Source organism: Sebastes umbrosus, chromosome 2 (assembly GCF_015220745.1).
Source record: "Sebastes umbrosus isolate fSebUmb1 chromosome 2, fSebUmb1.pri, whole genome shotgun sequence".
Taxonomy (NCBI): Eukaryota; Metazoa; Chordata; class Actinopteri; order Perciformes; family Sebastidae; genus Sebastes; species Sebastes umbrosus.
This window is the reverse complement of record NC_051270.1, coordinates 24,836,621-24,856,315: the sequence shown is the minus strand read 5'-3', so window position 1 is coordinate 24,856,315 and position 19,695 is coordinate 24,836,621. Positions and strand designations below refer to the sequence as shown.

The window sequence follows — 19,695 nt, the reverse complement described above, 5'->3', positions numbered from 1 at the left end:
TTGCTGACTCCTGCACTAGAGGTATAACAAAATAAAAATAGATGTAATGTAAAACAGGTAGTTGCACTTGTAAAATAGGTAGGGTAGATGTAATGAATAAAATGTAAACAAAGGTAGTTGCACTTGAGGTGTATATTGCACATGAATATGTTAAGTATATTCAGTAAAGAAATGATTTTCTGATTGCAAAGGTGATGGGGATGTTGAGCACCTGGATGTCTTTAGTTCATAATTGTTATGCCCTTTGTGTTTTTCTTTTCAGTGGTGATAATGAGTATATTCAGTAAAGACATGCATACATTTTGATAACAATATTCAGTCATTTAAAGAGGAGCAAAGCAGTGAGGAGAGAAGAGAAGTGTTAGTAGTAGTTGTCTGCAGCCTGGCTGGTGTTGTTCAGAGAGGTAAGGGGGTGTGTCTGTGTCCCATACGGGTCTCTGCCTTCAAGAGGCTGAGCAGAGGCGGGAAATGGCGCCTGGTAACATAACGATCTGTCGTTTCGGAGAGACGGCCCTTGACTAACTAGATAGATAGATATATATATACACAGAAGAGAAGTCAGATCAGATCACGAAAACAACCCGCTGCCTCCTCCGGTGTGATGGCCAATCATCGGTGTTGAGTCGCTCTCAGCCAGACACTGCGGATCACTGTAAAGTAAGTCAACCTTGTATCGTTCATTTGTCTTCTGGCTGCTCGGCGGTGTTATGTTGTGTTCTGTTGTTGGTTAACGACAGGATAGATATGTCTACTTCACCTGTCTGTCTGTCTGTCTGTCTGTCTGTGAGCTCATCTGTGAGCCCGGAGCTGTTTATCCCAGAAGGCTAGGTCGGGTTAACGCTAAGCTAAGCTAACTGTGCTAGGCTACATAGCTAAAGGCAGCTAAAACACGGCCTACCTACACGGACCTGTCTAACTCCTGGTCCACTCGACACATCTTAGTTAACATTCATAACTATCTAAAGCTGCTCAATACATAAAACATATATCATATAAGCTGTAGCATCCTGTTAAAACTAATAAAGCAGTTGATTTTAACGCACGTCGTTAGCTAGCTTCCGTTGAGGCTAACTGACGTTCAAACTGTCATTCCACTACTGACCGTTGCTAATGCTAGCTTTACATTAGCTAGCTAGCTAACACCGTATTTTATACCATTTTATTATTATCCTTCCACTGGAGGTTGAGCTGCACATTGTTGGTGTGACGTTAAGCACAATATGATGAATGAAGCCCCATCAACTGCATTGTTGGCTAAAGATAACGTCGATCGACGGAATCAACGGCTCATCTGGATAACCGTTACTGTGCTAGCTAACGTTAGCATCAGCTAGCTGTGTTAGCTAACGTTAGCATTAGCTGTGTTAGCATTAGCTGTGTTAGCTATCGTTAGCATTAGCTGTGCTAGCTGACGTTAGTATTAGCTGGCACAGCTAATGTTAGCATTAGCGGTGTTAGCTATCGTTAGCTGTTTTGATTGACGATGTCTTGACGGAGTTTCACTCTCAGATAACGGAGATGTTTAACCTTGTGTGTATATAATTAGAGGAGACAGTGGAGTCAACCCGCTCAGCACACCTAACCTCAGTTAGATAGTTAATACTTCAGACTTTGGTTCATTGTTTTAACGTCATTTTGTTAAATGTGCGATGCCGCTCTGGCGTTGCTAACGGTTACAGTTAGCCTGTCTGGGCTCGCCTTGTTGCTAACGTTACCGAGTTGTATTAACAGTTGACGTCACGTATAGTAAACCAGTGTTAAAATAAACTACTATATAAAGCTAATGTTGCAGACATTCATAACCACTGACTGAACACACGACCACTTGTTAAGTTAGCTCGTTCAGTTGACATTAGCTTACTCGAGCTAGCTGCTAAAGTCACTGATAGTCGTGATTAATTAGTGCAGCTTTTACAAGCATTGATTTGGGGCACGTGGATCAAATCTGCTTTTCCAGTCAGGATGTGTGCTTTAACCACTTCGTCAGCTAGTCAGCCAACCTTAGCCTTGGGTTGTCTCAACCAGCGAGGCCCTGCTGGTTCCTCCGCTGTAGCGTCTGCTAGCTCAGCTCATACAGTCTCCAGTGGGCATGCATGTTCTTATTTCCCGCTCACTTGCTCCTACCATAGCTGCGTGCATGATCCTCGGTTAGTGGGTGATTTCATTAAGAGGTGGATGCTAAGCAGCAGCCATGGCGGTGTTGCCATGCAAACCATGTCGAGATTTAATCCTACAGTTAATAGAACAGGCACTTACATGTTTTTATTTAGCAGAAATATGAAAACCTTGTGTGTTTGTACATACTAACATTTTGCAATGTATACAAGCAAGACAGAAAGTGAGATAATAGGCATAATGTAGTAGTATTTCCAAGAACAACACCTGTAAAATATCTATATATGATCACATTACAGGAGCAATCTCATCCAGTAGAGTCAGGGAGAATGCCCTTTAGCAAAATCAGTCAGCTTTTAGATAGATAGGTAGATAGTAACTTTATTGATCCCGAGGGAAATTCAAGTTTCCAGCATCACAGTTCCATAGTGCAAAACATGTTAGTAAAAAGTTAGTAGTGCGGAGTACAAAGAAATATACCAGATATAAAAATACAAGGACTGAAGAAAACTGTTACACCTGATATAGTGGATGGTAACAGCTGTGATACAGGACTATTAAAAAAGTGAATATAGTGCAGAAGAGACTGTTAAAAATGAGTATAGTGCATTATTACCTGTCCTGCAGACCGTCCTCCTTTGTCCCCCCCCCCCCAAAGAGAGGTGTTGTACTGTTTCAGGTGTTCTCGAGGTTTCAGAGAAATGTATTGGCACAAGAGTCCAAATAATTGCAGCTTTAATTGTTGACGCATCGGTTTCAAAAAAATATGTAATGTAATGAGGGGGAAGTGTTAAAAATGTGTATATTTAGCAAACACATACAAACATTGCATTAGCAAAGACGAGCAGTGGTCACAAGGAGACTCTCAGCAATACTGATTTTTGGACAACCTGTGGGATATTTTTTGCTTAGCAGAAGATGGACCAAGTGTGCGCACATCCAGGCAAAGATAACTCTGGTGCAAGACAAAAAACTTAACTGTAGGGCACAAAGGAGGTCTGCACACATTTAAGCTGCAAATATTTTATATCTTTTTTTTCTTTAAAGAGAAAGAATAAACGCTCAATACTGCTGCTTGAAATATTCATGTAGTTGAATTAGCACCTCAGCAAAAACAAACAAAATGGTCATCAACATATTAACTTCAAGGCTTTTGTTCCCGCTATTTTTTTATCCATCCATTTTGACACGTAAAACATAACCATCATTGTGGTGGTAAGTGTTATTTTCCTGTAATATAAGGGGAGCAAGTAGAGATCTAGTAGGGCAGTAGACAGAGTAGTTTTTGAAGTTGGTTTTGAACCAACTAAAGATTGGACAAGGGAGTCAAACCAAACTTTCTAGTCTGTAAAATAGTACTGTGAGTAGTACAGCACTGAACTGCAGAAGTAATATGATCTTGCCAGAGTTACTTTATACAGACGTGGTTAATTAATTTATGAAGGACAGTGACACTGACACTGTGATGTCTATATCCAAATTGTTTGGGCTGTTTGTTATGAGTTAAATGATTTCCAAGATCACAAAAGCATCAAGAGAGGTCCTCTCCTACAGTGGCTTCAGAATAAAGTCCTAAAGACATTTGGTAAAACACTGTATACAATGTTTGTAGTTAAGTACATAAAAAAGGCTTATAGTCAGCCGTTCCAAAATATCAGGTAGACGCAGGGTCTGAAAATAACGTGCCAAATGCGGGTAGATTTTCCATTTGGCGAGTAAATCTCAGAAGGCTATCCGCCACACTGGCGGGTAAACGTTTGTACTAAAATAACTTGTTTACACAGTCTCTACTGCGTTTTGGTGTCATTTACCCTGCTTTTGTTTTTGCTACTGCTACTTTTTACACAAAATATATTTAAATTAAACTTAGCTGCATTGTTAACATCAAAACAAACATGCAAATAAGTTATTGATTTAAGTTCTCTTTGTTTGGTATTCAACTTCATACTTTATTAACTCAATGAAATGTACTGAAACCAATTTATATGGGACCCAAAAGGGCAATTTATTATTTTGGCCTGTAAAAAATATACTTGGCCAGTGTGAAAAAGTTAATTTTGGACACGAAGTGGATGATTTAATCAAAAGTTAAACATTGTATAGCATTAGCTTCCTGCCAAGTCAAAATACTGTAAGTGGGAAGGGGGATATCATTTTTACCCTCTTCATTTATAGTCATTGCATGGCAAAGTAAATGGGATAACAATAAGCAATTTTTGCCGCAAAAGCCATAATAGCCCAGAGCCGTACTCACAAGTTTGTCTGTAAAGCTGACCTCTTAAAAAGCAGTGAAACCAAGTAATTGTCAGCTGGATCAAAGCTCAGTGGCACAGTCTTAATCAGCTTTTTAACTCTCAACAGTACACATGCACTGTTTATATTTTCTAAAATGATCTCAGAGAAACTTGAATATTAATTGAATTAACATTTTCAACTCGCATTATAAAATCTCTCCTAGATCGATGTTCCAGTGTAGCTGACGTCTTCAAAATATGTTTTATTTTAGGGCTCTGTAAGGCGCTATGATATCAGGGAGTGTATCCTTCTCAAACTAGTACACTGAAATTCATGTAAATTCACTTTCTGACTTGTCCCACTTTTCCCGCCTGCCTGTTACTTTAATGTTACTATGTACTCTTGAAGCTGTTAAAGCACTCGTTGGTGTTTTTGTGCACGCGCGATTCAGCAACAGCACGTACGCCTTCATGGATACAGTACAGCCCTGTGTAAATGTAAAGCAGATGTAGGGAATGACATTTACAGTATGTGAGATTTACAGTATATATTGAGAGTGGTGCTATTGTGTGTTTAAGGTTCCTGACAGGTTGTGGATATGTCCAGACACATTTTCAGCCAGCTGCTGTTACATAAGCGCAAGGGGCTGGCATACTTGACTGACAGACAATTCATGTTCACTGCGAATAGGTTTTAAGTTTTCCCTGTACATACTCGAGGACAACGCAGAGCAATTAAATCCCTCAGCTTTAGAGAATAAGGAGTGTATTTCCTTTTGATTGGATACATTTAAAAATATTTGTCCATTCAGTTACTGTATTTTGTTGCCTCAACTTAAACATTGATCTTACATGTACATAGCTAATAATAAGTATGTGTGTGTATAAGATCCTGGCAATTCTTTTTTTTTTTTTTTACTCTACGAATGGAAGTAAAGCCAGCTGTGGCTGCCGTGATCCACTGTGATGTAAGTGAAAGGGGATCTTGAATGCATCCAGATGTTAGCAGAAAATGCACCAGTATTACCCCACTACAAATAGATACATCCCACAGACATAAAACAGTCGAGTCGATTTGGAACAACCTGTTCGTCCACTTTTACACTTGAGTATTTGCTTAAATGTGTTTCCTTGACTGTACAGTCATATTGATTTACACTCTCTGACATCTTTCCCTGTGTTTTTTCATTTTTTTTTATAACAGACAACCTTACATGTGACTGCTAAAACAATGAGGCTGAGAATGCGTAAGGCGTCTCAGCAGCCGAACCCCAGTCTGGCAAGCCGCCCATCCCGTACCAAGCGGCGGCATTCAGAAGTAGAAGAGGACACGCCCACTAGTGGAGGGAGGGGCTTGTTCTCCACCATCAAGAAGTTCATCAGAGGAAATGCTGTCAAGGTAACTACCTCATTGATCACATTTTTTTAAATTGAGTTTAATGCAAATATGAGTGTGATGCCCCTTCTGTGAGCTTTGGAATATTGTCCTCCTCCTCTCAGTGTGCTTGGTTTAACAGCTAAGCTTTTCTGGCACTTCTGTGTTAAAACTGTATTCATCACTGTGCTCTCCAGGTCGCTGAGTTAAATACAGTGTTTCTTGGTGCAGAGTGTCATGTTTCCCAAGAAATGTCTGGAGGAATGCAGCAGCTTGTCTGAGAACTCGGACTCAGTTCTAATTTTAGCTTCTGGCTCACAGAGTTGGTGTGCAGGAACAGGAGGCAGTAACAAGTGGAAAAGTCAACTTGGCTAAAAGAGGCTTTTCCTCTGGAACGAGATGGGGACTTTTAGATGTTTTTACATGATATGTCATTTCATGGTCCTCCCTGACTTCTAGCATATTGCTTCAGTTTGTTTTCTTGCCTATCTTTATCTATTGTTTAATTCCTTAACAAGCTGAGTACAAAAAAATCACATTTTACTTAGATTTCTGCCTTTTTGATTATTGGTATCTTATGGCTTCTGTACAGTATATGATAACTGTGATCTTGCAGGTTTACTGTATGTCACACTAGAGTTAGGTGATATGTTAAAATTTTCCAACTCGCCATCATAAGCCCAGCAACCGCTGCGTGTGCGTGTGTGTGTGCCCTGCTGCTGTAGTTTCAGCCGTTCTAGTGGCGGAGCATCGTAAAGCACACTTTATTCAAACTCGACAAACAATAACAACAATAAATCTCACCAAAACCGTTTTAGTCTTTCCAATGATCACCAACTCTCTTTTGGTCAAAATAAACTATTTTTTCACAGAGTTAGATGTGAAAATATGCCAACTCTGCACATTGTTTAGCCCCAATGTCTCTCTTTGCTTGCAGAGAAGTGGATGAGCGGCTCTCGTTCTTCAGAGGCAAACCATTAAATTAGCAAAATGATTGACAAATATTGGCAAAAAACAGTCTATGTACTCTTCCAATCGCCCATAGCCGATATATTCGTCCAATCGCCCAACCCTATGCCACACCATGGGTATAATAGAAGATGTAAAGAGGAAAAAGCACCACTCACTCTGAAAATGCAGAAAAACAAAAAACAAGCTCTGACCATTTTTTGTGTTTTTCTTCTTCTTTGTACGCTTTATTGAAAATGCTGCATCAGCCAGTGTTGTCTGCATAATTCCATGCCGTAATCATATTGGTTGGTTGGTTTGCAGGCACAGATCATAGCAGCAGATACACTGGGAATTCAGTCAGAAATTTGTCCTTTTCAGAATTTTGACACAGCCTGTCTTTGGTCACTAAATTGTCCAATCGTACCCCAACCCTTATATTTGACTACATATCCAAGTCCTTAAAAAAAGCTATCGCAGCAGATCCTCTACTTGCCATCTTTGGATCAGTGGTAGCTCATCCTTCCATTAATGTTTGCTGAAGAAAAGAAAAATGGAAGGAACAATATTGCCTTATTTGTAAATGGTATGACAATATATATACAAAAAAATATAATTTTCCAATCGGCCAGTGGTGGATGTGTGATCTAGGACCAACATTTTGAATGACGACCAAGGAGTTAACCATGTGTCTCTCATTGTTGTCTACTTTCATCTGAGACAACCCTGGCTGTTTATATTTACTTACAACTATTTTCCTGCATGATGTCTTGTCTCCTTAAGGTGCAGCAAGAGAGCCCAGCCAAGAAGACACGCCTCCACTGTGATGTGGACAACAACCTGATCACCTCTACAACCCCGAAAACCAACACCCCCCGCAGGACTATCAGCAGGGTTGGCAGGAGAGGCTCCCTCAATGGACGTGAGTGGCACTCAAAGAAAAACACTAATCAGTAGTCTTTCCTCTGTTTACTCTCTTAAACCTGTCACTTCTACTCTGCAGAGGCAACCAATCATGACAGGAGTAAGGAGAAGCCCAATGGCAGTCTGGAGGAGACAACGGACGTTGAGTTGCCCACCAGCCCTCCCAGAACCACCCTTCTTGGGACCATCTTCTCCCCCGTTTTCAACTTCTTCTCACCAGCTAAAACTGGTAAGCAGACCATGTTTGACTCGTAGCTCGCATCATGCTCAAACCTATAGTATATCTGTACTCAAATGTTTTTTATCATGGTGTTGATGTATTTATTTTGTGTCAGTTATGTCAGGATAGCACACAGCTCAAATGCCTCTCTGTATTTGTTTTTCAGTCTCCTCTGGCTCAGACTCTCCAGACCAGTCATTGGAGGCAGAGGAGATAGTAAAGCAGGTGGACATAGAGCAAGTCGTGGAGACTCCCACTAGCACAGCTACATCCACACAGGAACTGTGTGCCACCACTAACTTCTACTCTAGTGTATCACAGCTACCACCTATACGACCTCCCCACATCCCTGAGGTATCTCCCACAGCGAGGGAGGGAGAGCTCTGTGCTGATGCTGACCTTCCACCCCTCACAGGTAGATATCGCAGCTAAGAACACCCGGTTCTGAAACAAGAGTTTTAATTCATGTTGAGTAGGGGTGGAACGGTTCACAAAATTCACGGTTCGGTTCATATCACGTATTTTGGGGTCACGGTTTTCAGTTCGGTACATTTATGGTACAGCGAGGAAGTCATGTTCTGATTTCAACATGCTTTTCATTTATTTGGCAAAAATAAGTTAACAAATTTTTGCCTTAACAAAAGTATGGGTTACATAAAGAACATAAACACTTCTTCATTGTCAAATCTTAATTGAAAAAAATAGGTCTTCTACAGTAATTGGTGCAAACAAAAAATGCAGCTTTGTTATTTTCATATAAATATGATGAAATTATAGACTAATGCCATCAACATAAATTGAAGCATAAGCTCAACCAGAACTATACTAAAAAAAAAGAAAACAACAACAACAACTGTATAACATGTGTCTCAATTTCCTGATTATCAGCTCTTAATTGAAAGATTAGTTTTTCCACTGGAAAAGTGCAGTATTTGGAAAGGAATACGGTTGGATTTCTGTACCATTTGATAATTAATAAATACATATAAAACTCATTTCAGGGATTGTGCTGTTGCCCCTCTCCAGTTTCCAATCAGTCACTGCTTGTGTCAGTGCATCAGAGAGATGCTCACTGTGTGGCTCTCATAAAGGCAGCGCGTCTGCAAAACGTAACTTTTTACCTCCCACTCTGAAGTGATGTTGTGGGCAGCCAGTCACAGTTCAGTAACTTTCAGTAGCCCTGGTTGTCCAACCGTCTGTAGTAAGAGCTACGTAGGCTGTGTTGGACAATTCTTTGACAATTCCTAGTCGTATCTGTTCAGGAATTACTGTGCTGCTTAAGTGTCGGCAAGAGGTAATATTGTAGCGCTGCTGAAGTAACGTTACGTTAATCATATGCTGAAATCCAGTGTCCTCCACGACTGCATAAGGCTGCATATCTTTCACTATTAACCTCCCCAATGCTTTAGTTATGTTTTTTGCCCTGTCTGAGTCTGCATGTAGAGGCTGTTTAAATGCTGCGGGGAGAAGGAGTTGCTCTTTCCTACCCGAGTCTCTCCTCCTAGCGCTATCGACGGACACACCGGAGTGATGTCTTCATAAATGGTTAATCTTATTGGAAGGGTTGCCGCTAGCATAAGCCACACGTGTTGCACAGTGCTTACACACAGTCGCCGTTTTATCCACCACTCTTTTTTGTCATTTTCATAGGTAACACTAAATCCGTAATGCTCCCATACAGCAGAGCGAAACGATGCTGGTGGATCCTGTACTTTATCATGTCCACTCGCCATTGCCTTAACTGACTGACAGCTGCACTCTGCAACGTTTCCCCCCCCACTCCCTCGATTACTTTATTTTAAGTTTTTTTTTCTTTTTCTGCACATGCCCTTTTTGACTGAAATATATGTGAGGTGTGGCAATAAACGGGAGCCAAACTCTACATGAAAAAAAGCACACAAAGGGCCTCATAACCTATTTCAAATGAACCGAACAATACATGCACGCCATTTTTACTTGAACCGTTCCATCCCTAATGTTGAGGTTATAATATTTTGCCATTTTATGTCACTGTTTCTCATCTTGTTCTTTTTACCATTTTGTTCGTGCTGTGGTCCAAGCTCCAGGCTCCAGTCCAGATATGACATATGTGGACGCTCCTCCCCCCGCAGTACCACAAGAGGGAACCTATGAGGAAGACTGGGAAGTCTTTGACCCGTGAGTAAAACACTGCAGTCATAAAATGCGTATACTTGTATCCAGACCCCATTGACCATAATTTACAACAAAACCAGACTGCAGATATTTGGAAAGCAAGGAGTAGTGGGATAGTTTAACCGAGCATGAGGGATAAGCAAGGGGAGGGGCAAAAGTTACTCTCTGCAAATGGGAGCATTGTTTGTGGCATGGTGAGACATTTGATTAGACCAAATCAAAACTTGACTACAACAATAAAAGCTGAAACTTCCCTCTACCTCCGCATAGACTCAAATGAAGCAATTATATAGATTTTCCCACCTCTACTAATTGACTTAAAGTACTGTATGTGTGATGTTTTGATTTGTAGGTATTTCTTCATCAAGCACGTTCCTCCACTGACAGAAGAGCAGCTCACTCGTAAGCCAGCGTTGCCACTGAAGACTCGCAGCACGCCTGAATTCTCTTTGGTCCTAGACCTGGTCAGTTATAGTATACAACAACAAATAATGTATTCATTAATTTGTAAGAGTTTCTTAGAATCTTCTCTGTTTTGTTCATTAGGATGAAACGTTGGTTCACTGCAGTTTAAATGAGTTGGAGGACGCAGCACTTACCTTCCCTGTCCTCTTTCAAGATGTCATTTACCAGGTAAGTGCTTTCTTACAGGAGTGTTTGCCTCAGTTTATTTCATGATGCCACTAGAGGGGGATAAAGTGTCATTTGTAAAAAGCCTTACTTTAAAGGAGTACTCGTACAGTTGGAGGACTGTCCAATTCAACAGACAAGCCTAAATAAATACTATTTCAGTAAAATATATGTTGACCTGCAGTGAAAAATGTCTGTGTTGATCATAAATGTATGCTTACCTGTGGTCTGTTGTCATGTGCAGGTGTATGTGCGCCTGAGGCCGTTCTTTAGAGAGTTTCTGGAACGCATGTCTCAAATCTATGAGGTAAATATAACCTGACTGCTCCTGTTAATTAATGTTATTAATGCGTCAGATTTGAAAAATTTGACCTTTTTTTTTATTTTTCTCCCTTTCCCAGATCATCCTTTTTACGGCCTCTAAAAAGGTGTATGCAGACAAACTGCTCAACATCTTGGATCCGAAAAAGCAGCTAGTGAGGTACAGTGTGCTTTATTTTTTGTATTGGTCTGTTACAATTGCACAACAAACTCAAGAGCTGATACGAGCCTGAATGAAAGGAGGTCGAGCTCAAAGCTGAGTGCAGCAGTGGTGTTGGCATTGGCTGCTGTTGAGGTGTCAGTGTTGTGGTTTTTCTGAATTATTGATTGCTCTGTCCCTGTCACTGATTGATTTTCTTTTTCTCTCCTCTCTACTGTAACTGTAGACACAGGTTGTTTCGTGAGCATTGTGTCTGTGTCCAGGGAAACTACATCAAGGACCTCAACATCTTGGGCAGAGACCTGTCAAAGACCATCATCATTGACAATTCACCGCAAGCCTTTGCATATCAGGTGAACATCTAAACAAAATGTAACACTGGCGGTTTTGTGTTTGGGTTCAAGCAACGCAATTGTCACCAAAGTCAACCAAAGAACAATATATTAAAAAGTTAGGGCTGTCAAAGATAACGTGTTAACACAAATTTGTTTCAATGCCACTAATTTCTAACGCAACTTGTGATTTTTAGGTTGTGGGGGCTCAGTTTTAAAGCTACAGTTAAGATACTGTAGCGTTTAATCACAACAAACAACAAAATCAAACAACAATCGCAATATCAAATTTTCTAATATCGTATCTAATAATCTAGGATGTGGATGAGTAACTATTGTAACCTGCTGAGCTCATGTTGTGGTCAGTGTATTTACCAGATGATTATCTCAACAGTCGCTGCACTCATCAGATATGTGGCGTTTCCTGTGTGATGTAGCTCCTCTGCTTGTTTTCCCTGAAGCTTAATACTATATTTCATAAAAGTGTAATAATTTCTTCCCTCATTAGTGGAGGCAGTCACTATTATACGCTGTGGGAAACCCTGGTATATTAATAATTTTTTTTATTTCGAGTTTTGATTTCAGTTGTCTCATTGCATTGGAGAGGCACATTGAAAAAAATGTATAATTCATAAAAATGCAAAGACGTTACTCGTGATCATTGACGTTTCTGTTTTTCATTCCAACAGTTGTCCAATGGGATTCCCATAGAGAGCTGGTTCATGGACAAGAATGACAATGAGCTGCTCAAGCTGGTTCCCTTCCTGGAGAAGCTGGTTGAGATGGTAAGATGTCCTATAATTCAATATAGGTCAATAGTTATTGTCGGACCTATAGAGTGCTACAGGGATGACGTATTTATGTAGGCCAGTCCAGAAATTGGAATTGCACGGGTTCCCTCAACAAAAAGCCAATGGGATTTTTCCATTGATACTTAAAAGTTTTGTTCAGCAAGATAATCTCCACAAATCAAAAAAAAAAAACACTTTTATGATTTTTGAAGTCTCAATGCAATCGCCACAAGTAAAACGCAAACGTTCGGCTATAAACAAACTACAACACAGTCGCAGGAGCGCGAGTATACACAAGGAGGCTGTAAAGGCGGACGAGTCGGCATGATGACGTCTAGTAGTCTCAATTAATCACTTGTTAGCAACCGCCTTTTCATAAAAAAGCTTAAAAATTCACAACTGGAGTATATATTGATGTATTTTATATCGTAGAACAAAACATTAAAATCTCTCAAGCTTGTTTTAACCACAGACCTTATTTCAGGCATCTAAATAAAAACTACGGCTGTCAATCGATTGAAATATTTAATAGCACATTTTTTACACAAAACAATGACAAATATTGTCCAGAAACCCTCACAGGTACTGCATTTAGCATCAAAATATGCTCAAATCAGAACATGGCAAACTCAAGCAACAGGGAACAACAGCTGTCAGTGTGCTGACTTGACCATGACTTGCTCCAAACGGCACGTGATTATCATAAAATGACTGTAAAGAGGCGACTCGTTGGTACCCATAGAACCCATTTACATTCACATATCTTGAGGTCAGAGGTCAAGGGACCCCTTTGAAAATGGCCATGACAGTTTGTCCTCGCCAAAATTTAGCAGAAGTTTGGAGCAATGTATAGTATGACATGGTTGGTATCAATGGATTCCTTAGGTTGTCTAGTTTCATGTGATGCCAGTATCTTCACTAGCTTTAGAACTGAGACCGCTACAACCTCAGAAAGATTGATTGCGTTAAAGAAATTAGTGCCGTTAAAACTAATTTGCGTAATAATCGCGTTAACTTTGACAGCCCTAATAAAAACCCCATTGACTTCGAGGCGAGGGAGCCGGTGCTAAAATGCTAACTCATTTCTGGATTTTAGGACTAATTCCTGCAGCACTCTTTGGCAACAGGTACCTCAGCGTACTATTTTTACCATTTCTATGAAGCTAAGTTGTTCTTTAATCTCCTCCTTTCATGGTTGTCCCGCCTGCTGAACTCGTCAGAATGAGGATGTGCGGCCGCACGTTCGGGAGCGGTTCCGGCTTCACGACTTGTTGCCCCCTGATTGAACTTGACCACAGTCTCTCGGAACGGGACAACATGAAAAGACTGACAACAACATGCGTGTAAAAAGCCCCTCTTTGGATTACAAACTACAACATTGCCATTACTGTTAAAAATTTTAGCTTTTTTTCATTTTTTGTTTTTGTTTTTAAATCCACCGTTGCTTTTTAAAAAAAAAAAACTTGGAAAGAAAAACATTTTTAAAGAACTGGGCGAAATTTTCTAAATCTCTAAATGTATAGATGAAATTACACACGCTATGAACAAGCCCAGGTAAACTCCTCTTTTTGACTGACTCTCCAGCTGTGGAGCCGGATATCTCCTCCACATTAAATTCTGAAGTCTTGGTGCTGGTTGAGTGGATATAAAAACACCGCCTGGTAAAGAGGAACTCCACCCCGACAGAGTCCCTGAACCCGAACCAACTCCTGGTGCTCACGCTGTTGACGCTGACGAATAACCACACTCTGTGGCTACAGACCATTTTCAGCAGGAATGACTGGCCTGTTAATCAACCTGTGTATGTTTACTCCCAGCCACACACACACACACACACACACTGATTTGGTGTTTGGCAAACCTACAATCTGTAGCCTTTAAAAATCATATGCATTCCTCCGTAGCTGAGTCAAGTTTCTATTGTTGGTTGCAGTTTTTTTTTTTCTGGTAAAACTGGTGTTTCATTGTTTAAAAAAAAAAAAAAAAGATAGCGTTTCAAAATGTTTTACTTCTGTTTGTAAGATATGATGTTTTAAAAGGGGTCGTGTATGTTTTTATTGTAAGCCTTTTTTCCTATCAGGAGAACATGGGTGCATATTAATGATGACAGTCCACCGCATAGTCAAACGAAATGGAATTAATCCAGGACTTTAAGTATAGTTTGTTCTAACAAATAGAGGGTTAAATCGACAACATGGCTCCTTAATTAAATGTTAGGATTTAAGAATCTCCTTACCTGTAAATCTGACACGTCGTGACGGTTTGAGGGCATTCATTTTCAAAGTGATATGTGTCAACGTTGACCTTTCTTTTAATAATAGTATTTGATTTGTCTATAATCAGTATTGTCTTTTACTCCTAATCAAGTATTATGGCTAAAATCCGTTTCTTTTAGTTGTAATTTGATGGCAGTAGCATTATGACTAATGTAGCACATCTCTGCCAGACCCTGTACCAGCCACATCTGGCACCAGCAACATACTGTTTAACAGTCAGCTTCTCTGACGGCTCCTCTACCTGTTTCATACTTTTTACTTTGTACTTTTAAGCTTTTTTTTTTTTATGTTTAGTGCAGTTTAAAGCATTGTGTTTAAGAATGGTAACTATATGAATGTGTTTCTGCCCGACATCAGCCTGGACACTCGAGCCAAACTGACATTTTACTCTGTTGTTTCTACTTAATTTATTTAATAGTGAGACAAACAGTAGGCAGAAATGTAGATGTTTTATAGGCATCCTTTTACAAGGCCTAAACCTGGGAGGTAAAAGCTCAAATGCCTGACTTGTCTTCTGTCATCGCCCAAACAAACCCTCAAAGAGTTGACTTGAATCTCTGTGACAATTTGGCATGCGTTGTTGAACCTTTTTTCTGTTCGGTTTGAAGCAAAGTGCATTTTATGTTGACGCAAATGTGTTTGGATTTGTCTCGGTTGCCTGTACAGTGCCATACGTTCCCCTCCTTAGACCCCGTTTCCTGCGCTCTCGCCCCCAAAATGCTTAGATGGAAAGAGACAATCAGACCTCAAAGCTCTGCAGATACTGAACCCTGGAGACACCCAGCCTTCCTCTATTTTTTTGGTGTGCTGTAAGTGTTTGTGTACTGTGATTCCATTTGGTTTTAACCCCCCCGCCCTCTCCCCCGCCCCTTAATTAAGTAAATTTGCCAGGTGAGTCCTGCTGTGCCCTGCCCCCAAACTATCCCTGCTGCTCACATTAACGCAGGTTCTGCTCAGAGATGGTTTCCATCTGTTCAGCGCCCGCCTGTCTTTGCCTTTTTCTTTTTTTTTCACCAGAAGTTAGTAGCTCTCCAGAAATTAGTTCAAGAAAAATTGTTACAGGGGCACAATGTTTGCTCGGACGTAATGTTATGAGCTCACATGTCCAGACTATGAATGTAAATTGTACATGGGGGTGAAGTCTTGAGTGTCTTTCCGAATTCCTTGTTTTGTTCGCTCCTCATCAACGAGCAAAAAGATGAAGGATGGCAGCTCGTTATCTGCCGTTCAGTCGTTGAAGAGGACGCTTGAACAATGTGCACGGAAGAGGAAACATGTCTTGAGGTCCAACCATGGTAAACCCCTACCCAACCCCCCAGCCCCCATGACCTCTCACCATCCTGACCGCCATCTGCCAGTATGCAAGCCTCACCTGGAGCGTGCGATGTAGCCCAGGTGTGCTCGTCCCCTCAGTGTGATCATGTGTAACTCAGTCCTGGCTTGTTTCTGAAGGATCTGTGGGAGGCATTTGATATCCAGAGCTCATTTTTATGTGCATTTCCAGTTTATTGTACACTGAGTGTTGTACAATACATGCAGCTTCATGTTTAAAAAAAAATCCTTAAAGTAAGGAAAATCTTTTTGAATTTTTGATTTCAAAAGGCATGTCATATATACTTTTTAAATGTATTAATGAAGATTTAACTTTACATCAGATGGAGTGTTTTTTTGTTTTTTTTCTTACAAATATCTGTATGTTTAGTTTAGCGCAATGTCACTGAACTGTTAAACTTAGCATGTAGAGAATACCGCTTGCTTTGTGGGAAAGTCCTGAATTAAATTTTAATCATGGCACTTTTTCTGCAGAAAAGAGCAATCGTGTTAATGATTTTTTTTCCCCCTCCGATATCCGTTAAGCCATTTTACTTGCAAGAATTGCTATTTGTGCTGAAGATGTATTTAAAATGTTTTAAGACATCTTTTGTTAGCCTTCTGGCTATATGCTATTGTAAAGTGTATATACAGTTACATTGAATTTCTGAAACAAAGTTTTAAAGTTAAAAACCTCTTGCATGCCCTTTGTTTTTATTTCTCTGGACTCTGAGAATGTGGGACAATTCACGGGAGAAAAAAGGAATGATTTAGTTAAGGCTGCGACGATTCATCGATTAGTTGTCAATTATTAAATGGACTATTTGTAACTTTCAGAAATGCTTCTTAACAGCGACACCTGTGGCCGTGAAATCAACGAAAGTCAGCGTCGGGCTCGCGCTTGCTCGCTCTAAATATACCTGAACGAACATCGCTCAAAACAGTGAGGCGACACACGTCAGCTAAAACCACAATATCACTCTATATTTCAGCTGCTTGGCAGTAATGTTAGCTGACCAGACGAAGGTCTCTCCATGAACATGATTTAGATCTGATCCTAGTGTTGGCTTTTCCTGCCTAAGTGCAGGCTGAGGCAGCGGGGCTCTGCAGCATGTCTCCCTGCTCTCTCCGCCCGCAGCCGGAGAGAGCAGAGGAGACACCTGCACCCGGTCGGTAACGAGAAGACAACGTAACCCTCTGCAGAGCTCTGTCACTTCACAAGACACGGGAAAGCTCTGTTGGTCTGGAGGAGCTGCAGCAGTTATTTCTGCACAAACGTCCCCTGTGCATTCACTAGATATTCTCAGAGCTAAACTAACTCTTCTGCAGTGTGGAGTGAGTGCGCGTTCACGTCTAGAGGTGGAGCGAGCTGAGCTGAGCTGTCTGAGTGAAGGCGAGCAGGCAGAGGAGGAGGGTACAGCGGCTACACGCGAACGCGCATATGCGAGCGCGCATGTGTGCCGACCTGTTACATTTATACGCTTACAAAGTTACAAACAGTCCCTTTAAATTAATGGCCAACTATTTTAATAATCGATTAATCGGTTTGAGTATGGGGAAAAAGTCAGTTATCTGATTCCAGCTTCTTAAATGTGAATTTTTTCTGGTTTCTTTACTCCTCTATGACGGTAAACTGAATATCTTTGAGTTGTGGACAAACAAGACATTTGAGGACGTCATCTTAGGCTTTGGGAAACACTGATCACCATTTTCTGACATTTTATAGACCAAACAACTAATCAATTAATCGAGAAAATAATTGACAGATTAATCGACAATGAAAACAATCATTAGCTGCAGCCCTAGTGTTAGTGTAATGGTACAGTTATTTACCTTTATGCTTATGCTAGTGAAGAGAGAGTTATAGAATCTATTTCCCCATCTAGACTCACTCTATGGATTGTAGCGTTAAAAGTAAAAAACGATTGCCCTTTTATTGTAATGGGCCTAACTGTCGAGTATTAATTTCACCAGGGTTTATAATGTGGAATTTTTTTAATTCATATTTTATAATTTGCCAAATAACATTAATGGCTATAGTATCCCTTTAATTTTGTTTCCTTCTCATCCAGATACTTGTGAAAGAGTAGTCTCTTATGTTAACTCCCAGCGTCAACTTTTTCCTTTTAATAATGATTTAATTAACTTTTTAAAATTAGATTTTAAGTGCACAATTAATGGATTGTATTTTAATGGGGCTCTCTGTGGTTTAGAGGGATTTTAAGTAATAAAAACGTCAAGGTTACCTCTGAATTTGTTACTTAAAAGGGATTAGATGAATACAATTTGTAAATGTTATTTGTTGATGGGTTTTCCATGAAAGACCTTTAAACAATGTAGGAAACCATAAAATAAATGACTTATAATTATTCACTTAATGTAAACCGATTATATATGACATTTAAAGGGGTTATTATTGGGGAATTAAAATATGTTTTGTTTGAATGACCTTTGTCTTGAGTACATAATGCTAATAATAAACTCTTTGACCATCTGAACCACCTCACCACAGCATCAGGCTGCATGTGGGAGTAGTCAGTCGTCCTCCAGCGTATCTGCAGCAGATGTCTTGTAAATCATCCAGCAGTCAGTATGGTGTCTTCAGGCTCCTCTGACACGACTCCGGTTTCAGACGCAGGAGTTAATCAACACACTTCATTAATAATTCAGCACCGATGGCCCGGCTTGTTGCCGAAATCCCTTCTGCGTTTCACAGCCCTCATTTCGCACCTACTTTTTCCCCTTTACCGGTGTCCTTAATTACGCTGCTTTCAGGGCAGGTGTAGAGTTGCAGGAAGAGACTGAGCTGAGGAGTCTTCTTAGTGCAGAGCGGCATGTCAGAGGGATCATCACCTCAGGCCTGATGGGCACACATGAAGTTTGAAGGATGAGCGACAACTTGATTAATGATGACTTTTGACAGTTAACCAACATGATGAAGCCTGTTCTCAGTCCGGTTCTTCTGCCTCAGCTGAATATCTCCACAACATCAACAGGATAAAACACAGTGGATTTATTATTACTATTAATATTATTATTATTTGGAGTGGTTGCCAGCTGGCATTTCATTGAGGACACTTACAATGTGGTCGACACCAGCTGCATGCATGGTGTGCATCCTGTTTGGTGAGTACAAAATAAGATTTCACAAAGCTTTCAGACTGTATTGTCTAAATATAGTGATAGTAGTAGTAGTATGTAGTAATACAGAACTTTCCCACTGAAATGTCAATATTATGAGATCAGTATCAATAGAAACTGTAATTAAAGCTGTATTAACTTGATTATGAGAAAGAAGTGCTTGTTGTAAGATGGATAAATGCTTACACATAATAGCATACTGTATAAATACAACTTAATATTTGTCTGTTAAATTTATTATCTTACTAAACCTGTAAACAAAAAGGAGAATTAATTTCTTTTGTCATATCTGCTAAAGAGATTTCAAACCTTAATGGGAAGTACCTGATTGACATGTTGTGACGTTTTCACAATTACTAGATAAACTTTATCACAGTTGTCACTAGGAAATTTACAGGAAATTCATATTTCCTTTTTTCTGTTTTCTTCGTATCTACAGGGATCACATGTGATGTTAAGCAGGTGTACTCACAACCCAAATTGATACAAAGAAACTCTGACCAGGCTCCCGACGATGCCACCCAATTAAAGGAAGACATCCAGAAAGTTATTGATCAAATCCACTCTTTGTCAGGTGAAAATGAAAACACACGCAGCTTCAGCATCTCGTCCCCAGGGTTTGACCTAAACGCATATTATGGAGCTCTGAGTAGCGCGTACGGCGTCCTTCAACCGCTGCTGAGAGAACGGTTCATAGACGACCTTCCCAAGACGTTGGTGTGTCTCCTATCTGGGAGACAGGACTGTGGACTGGAGGCAGAAC

At 40.2% G+C, this 19,695-nt stretch overlaps 1 protein-coding gene across 2 annotated transcripts; it reads left to right on the top strand.

Moving 5' to 3' along the window:
- The first annotated feature begins 237 nt into the window (after window positions 1-237).
- ctdspl2b (CTD (carboxy-terminal domain, RNA polymerase II, polypeptide A) small phosphatase like 2b) lies at window positions 238-16,484 on the top strand. Of its 2 annotated transcripts, none has more exons than XM_037793058.1 (13): window positions 238-657; window positions 5,554-5,748; window positions 7,456-7,594; window positions 7,676-7,825; window positions 7,983-8,231; window positions 9,868-9,973; window positions 10,323-10,434; window positions 10,517-10,603; window positions 10,845-10,907; window positions 11,002-11,081; window positions 11,308-11,434; window positions 12,103-12,198; window positions 13,425-16,484. In XM_037793058.1, exons 2-13 carry the CDS (start codon window positions 5,581-5,583, stop codon window positions 13,488-13,490), a joined length of 1,443 nt encoding a protein of 480 aa, XP_037648986.1. In that variant the 5' UTR covers window positions 238-657; window positions 5,554-5,580; the 3' UTR covers window positions 13,491-16,484. The 2 variants fall into 2 exon arrangements, with proteins under 2 accessions (XP_037648986.1, XP_037648994.1); XM_037793066.1 differs by having other exon boundaries at window positions 243-657; window positions 9,877-9,973.
- The last annotated feature ends 3,211 nt before the right edge of the window (window positions 16,485-19,695 follow it).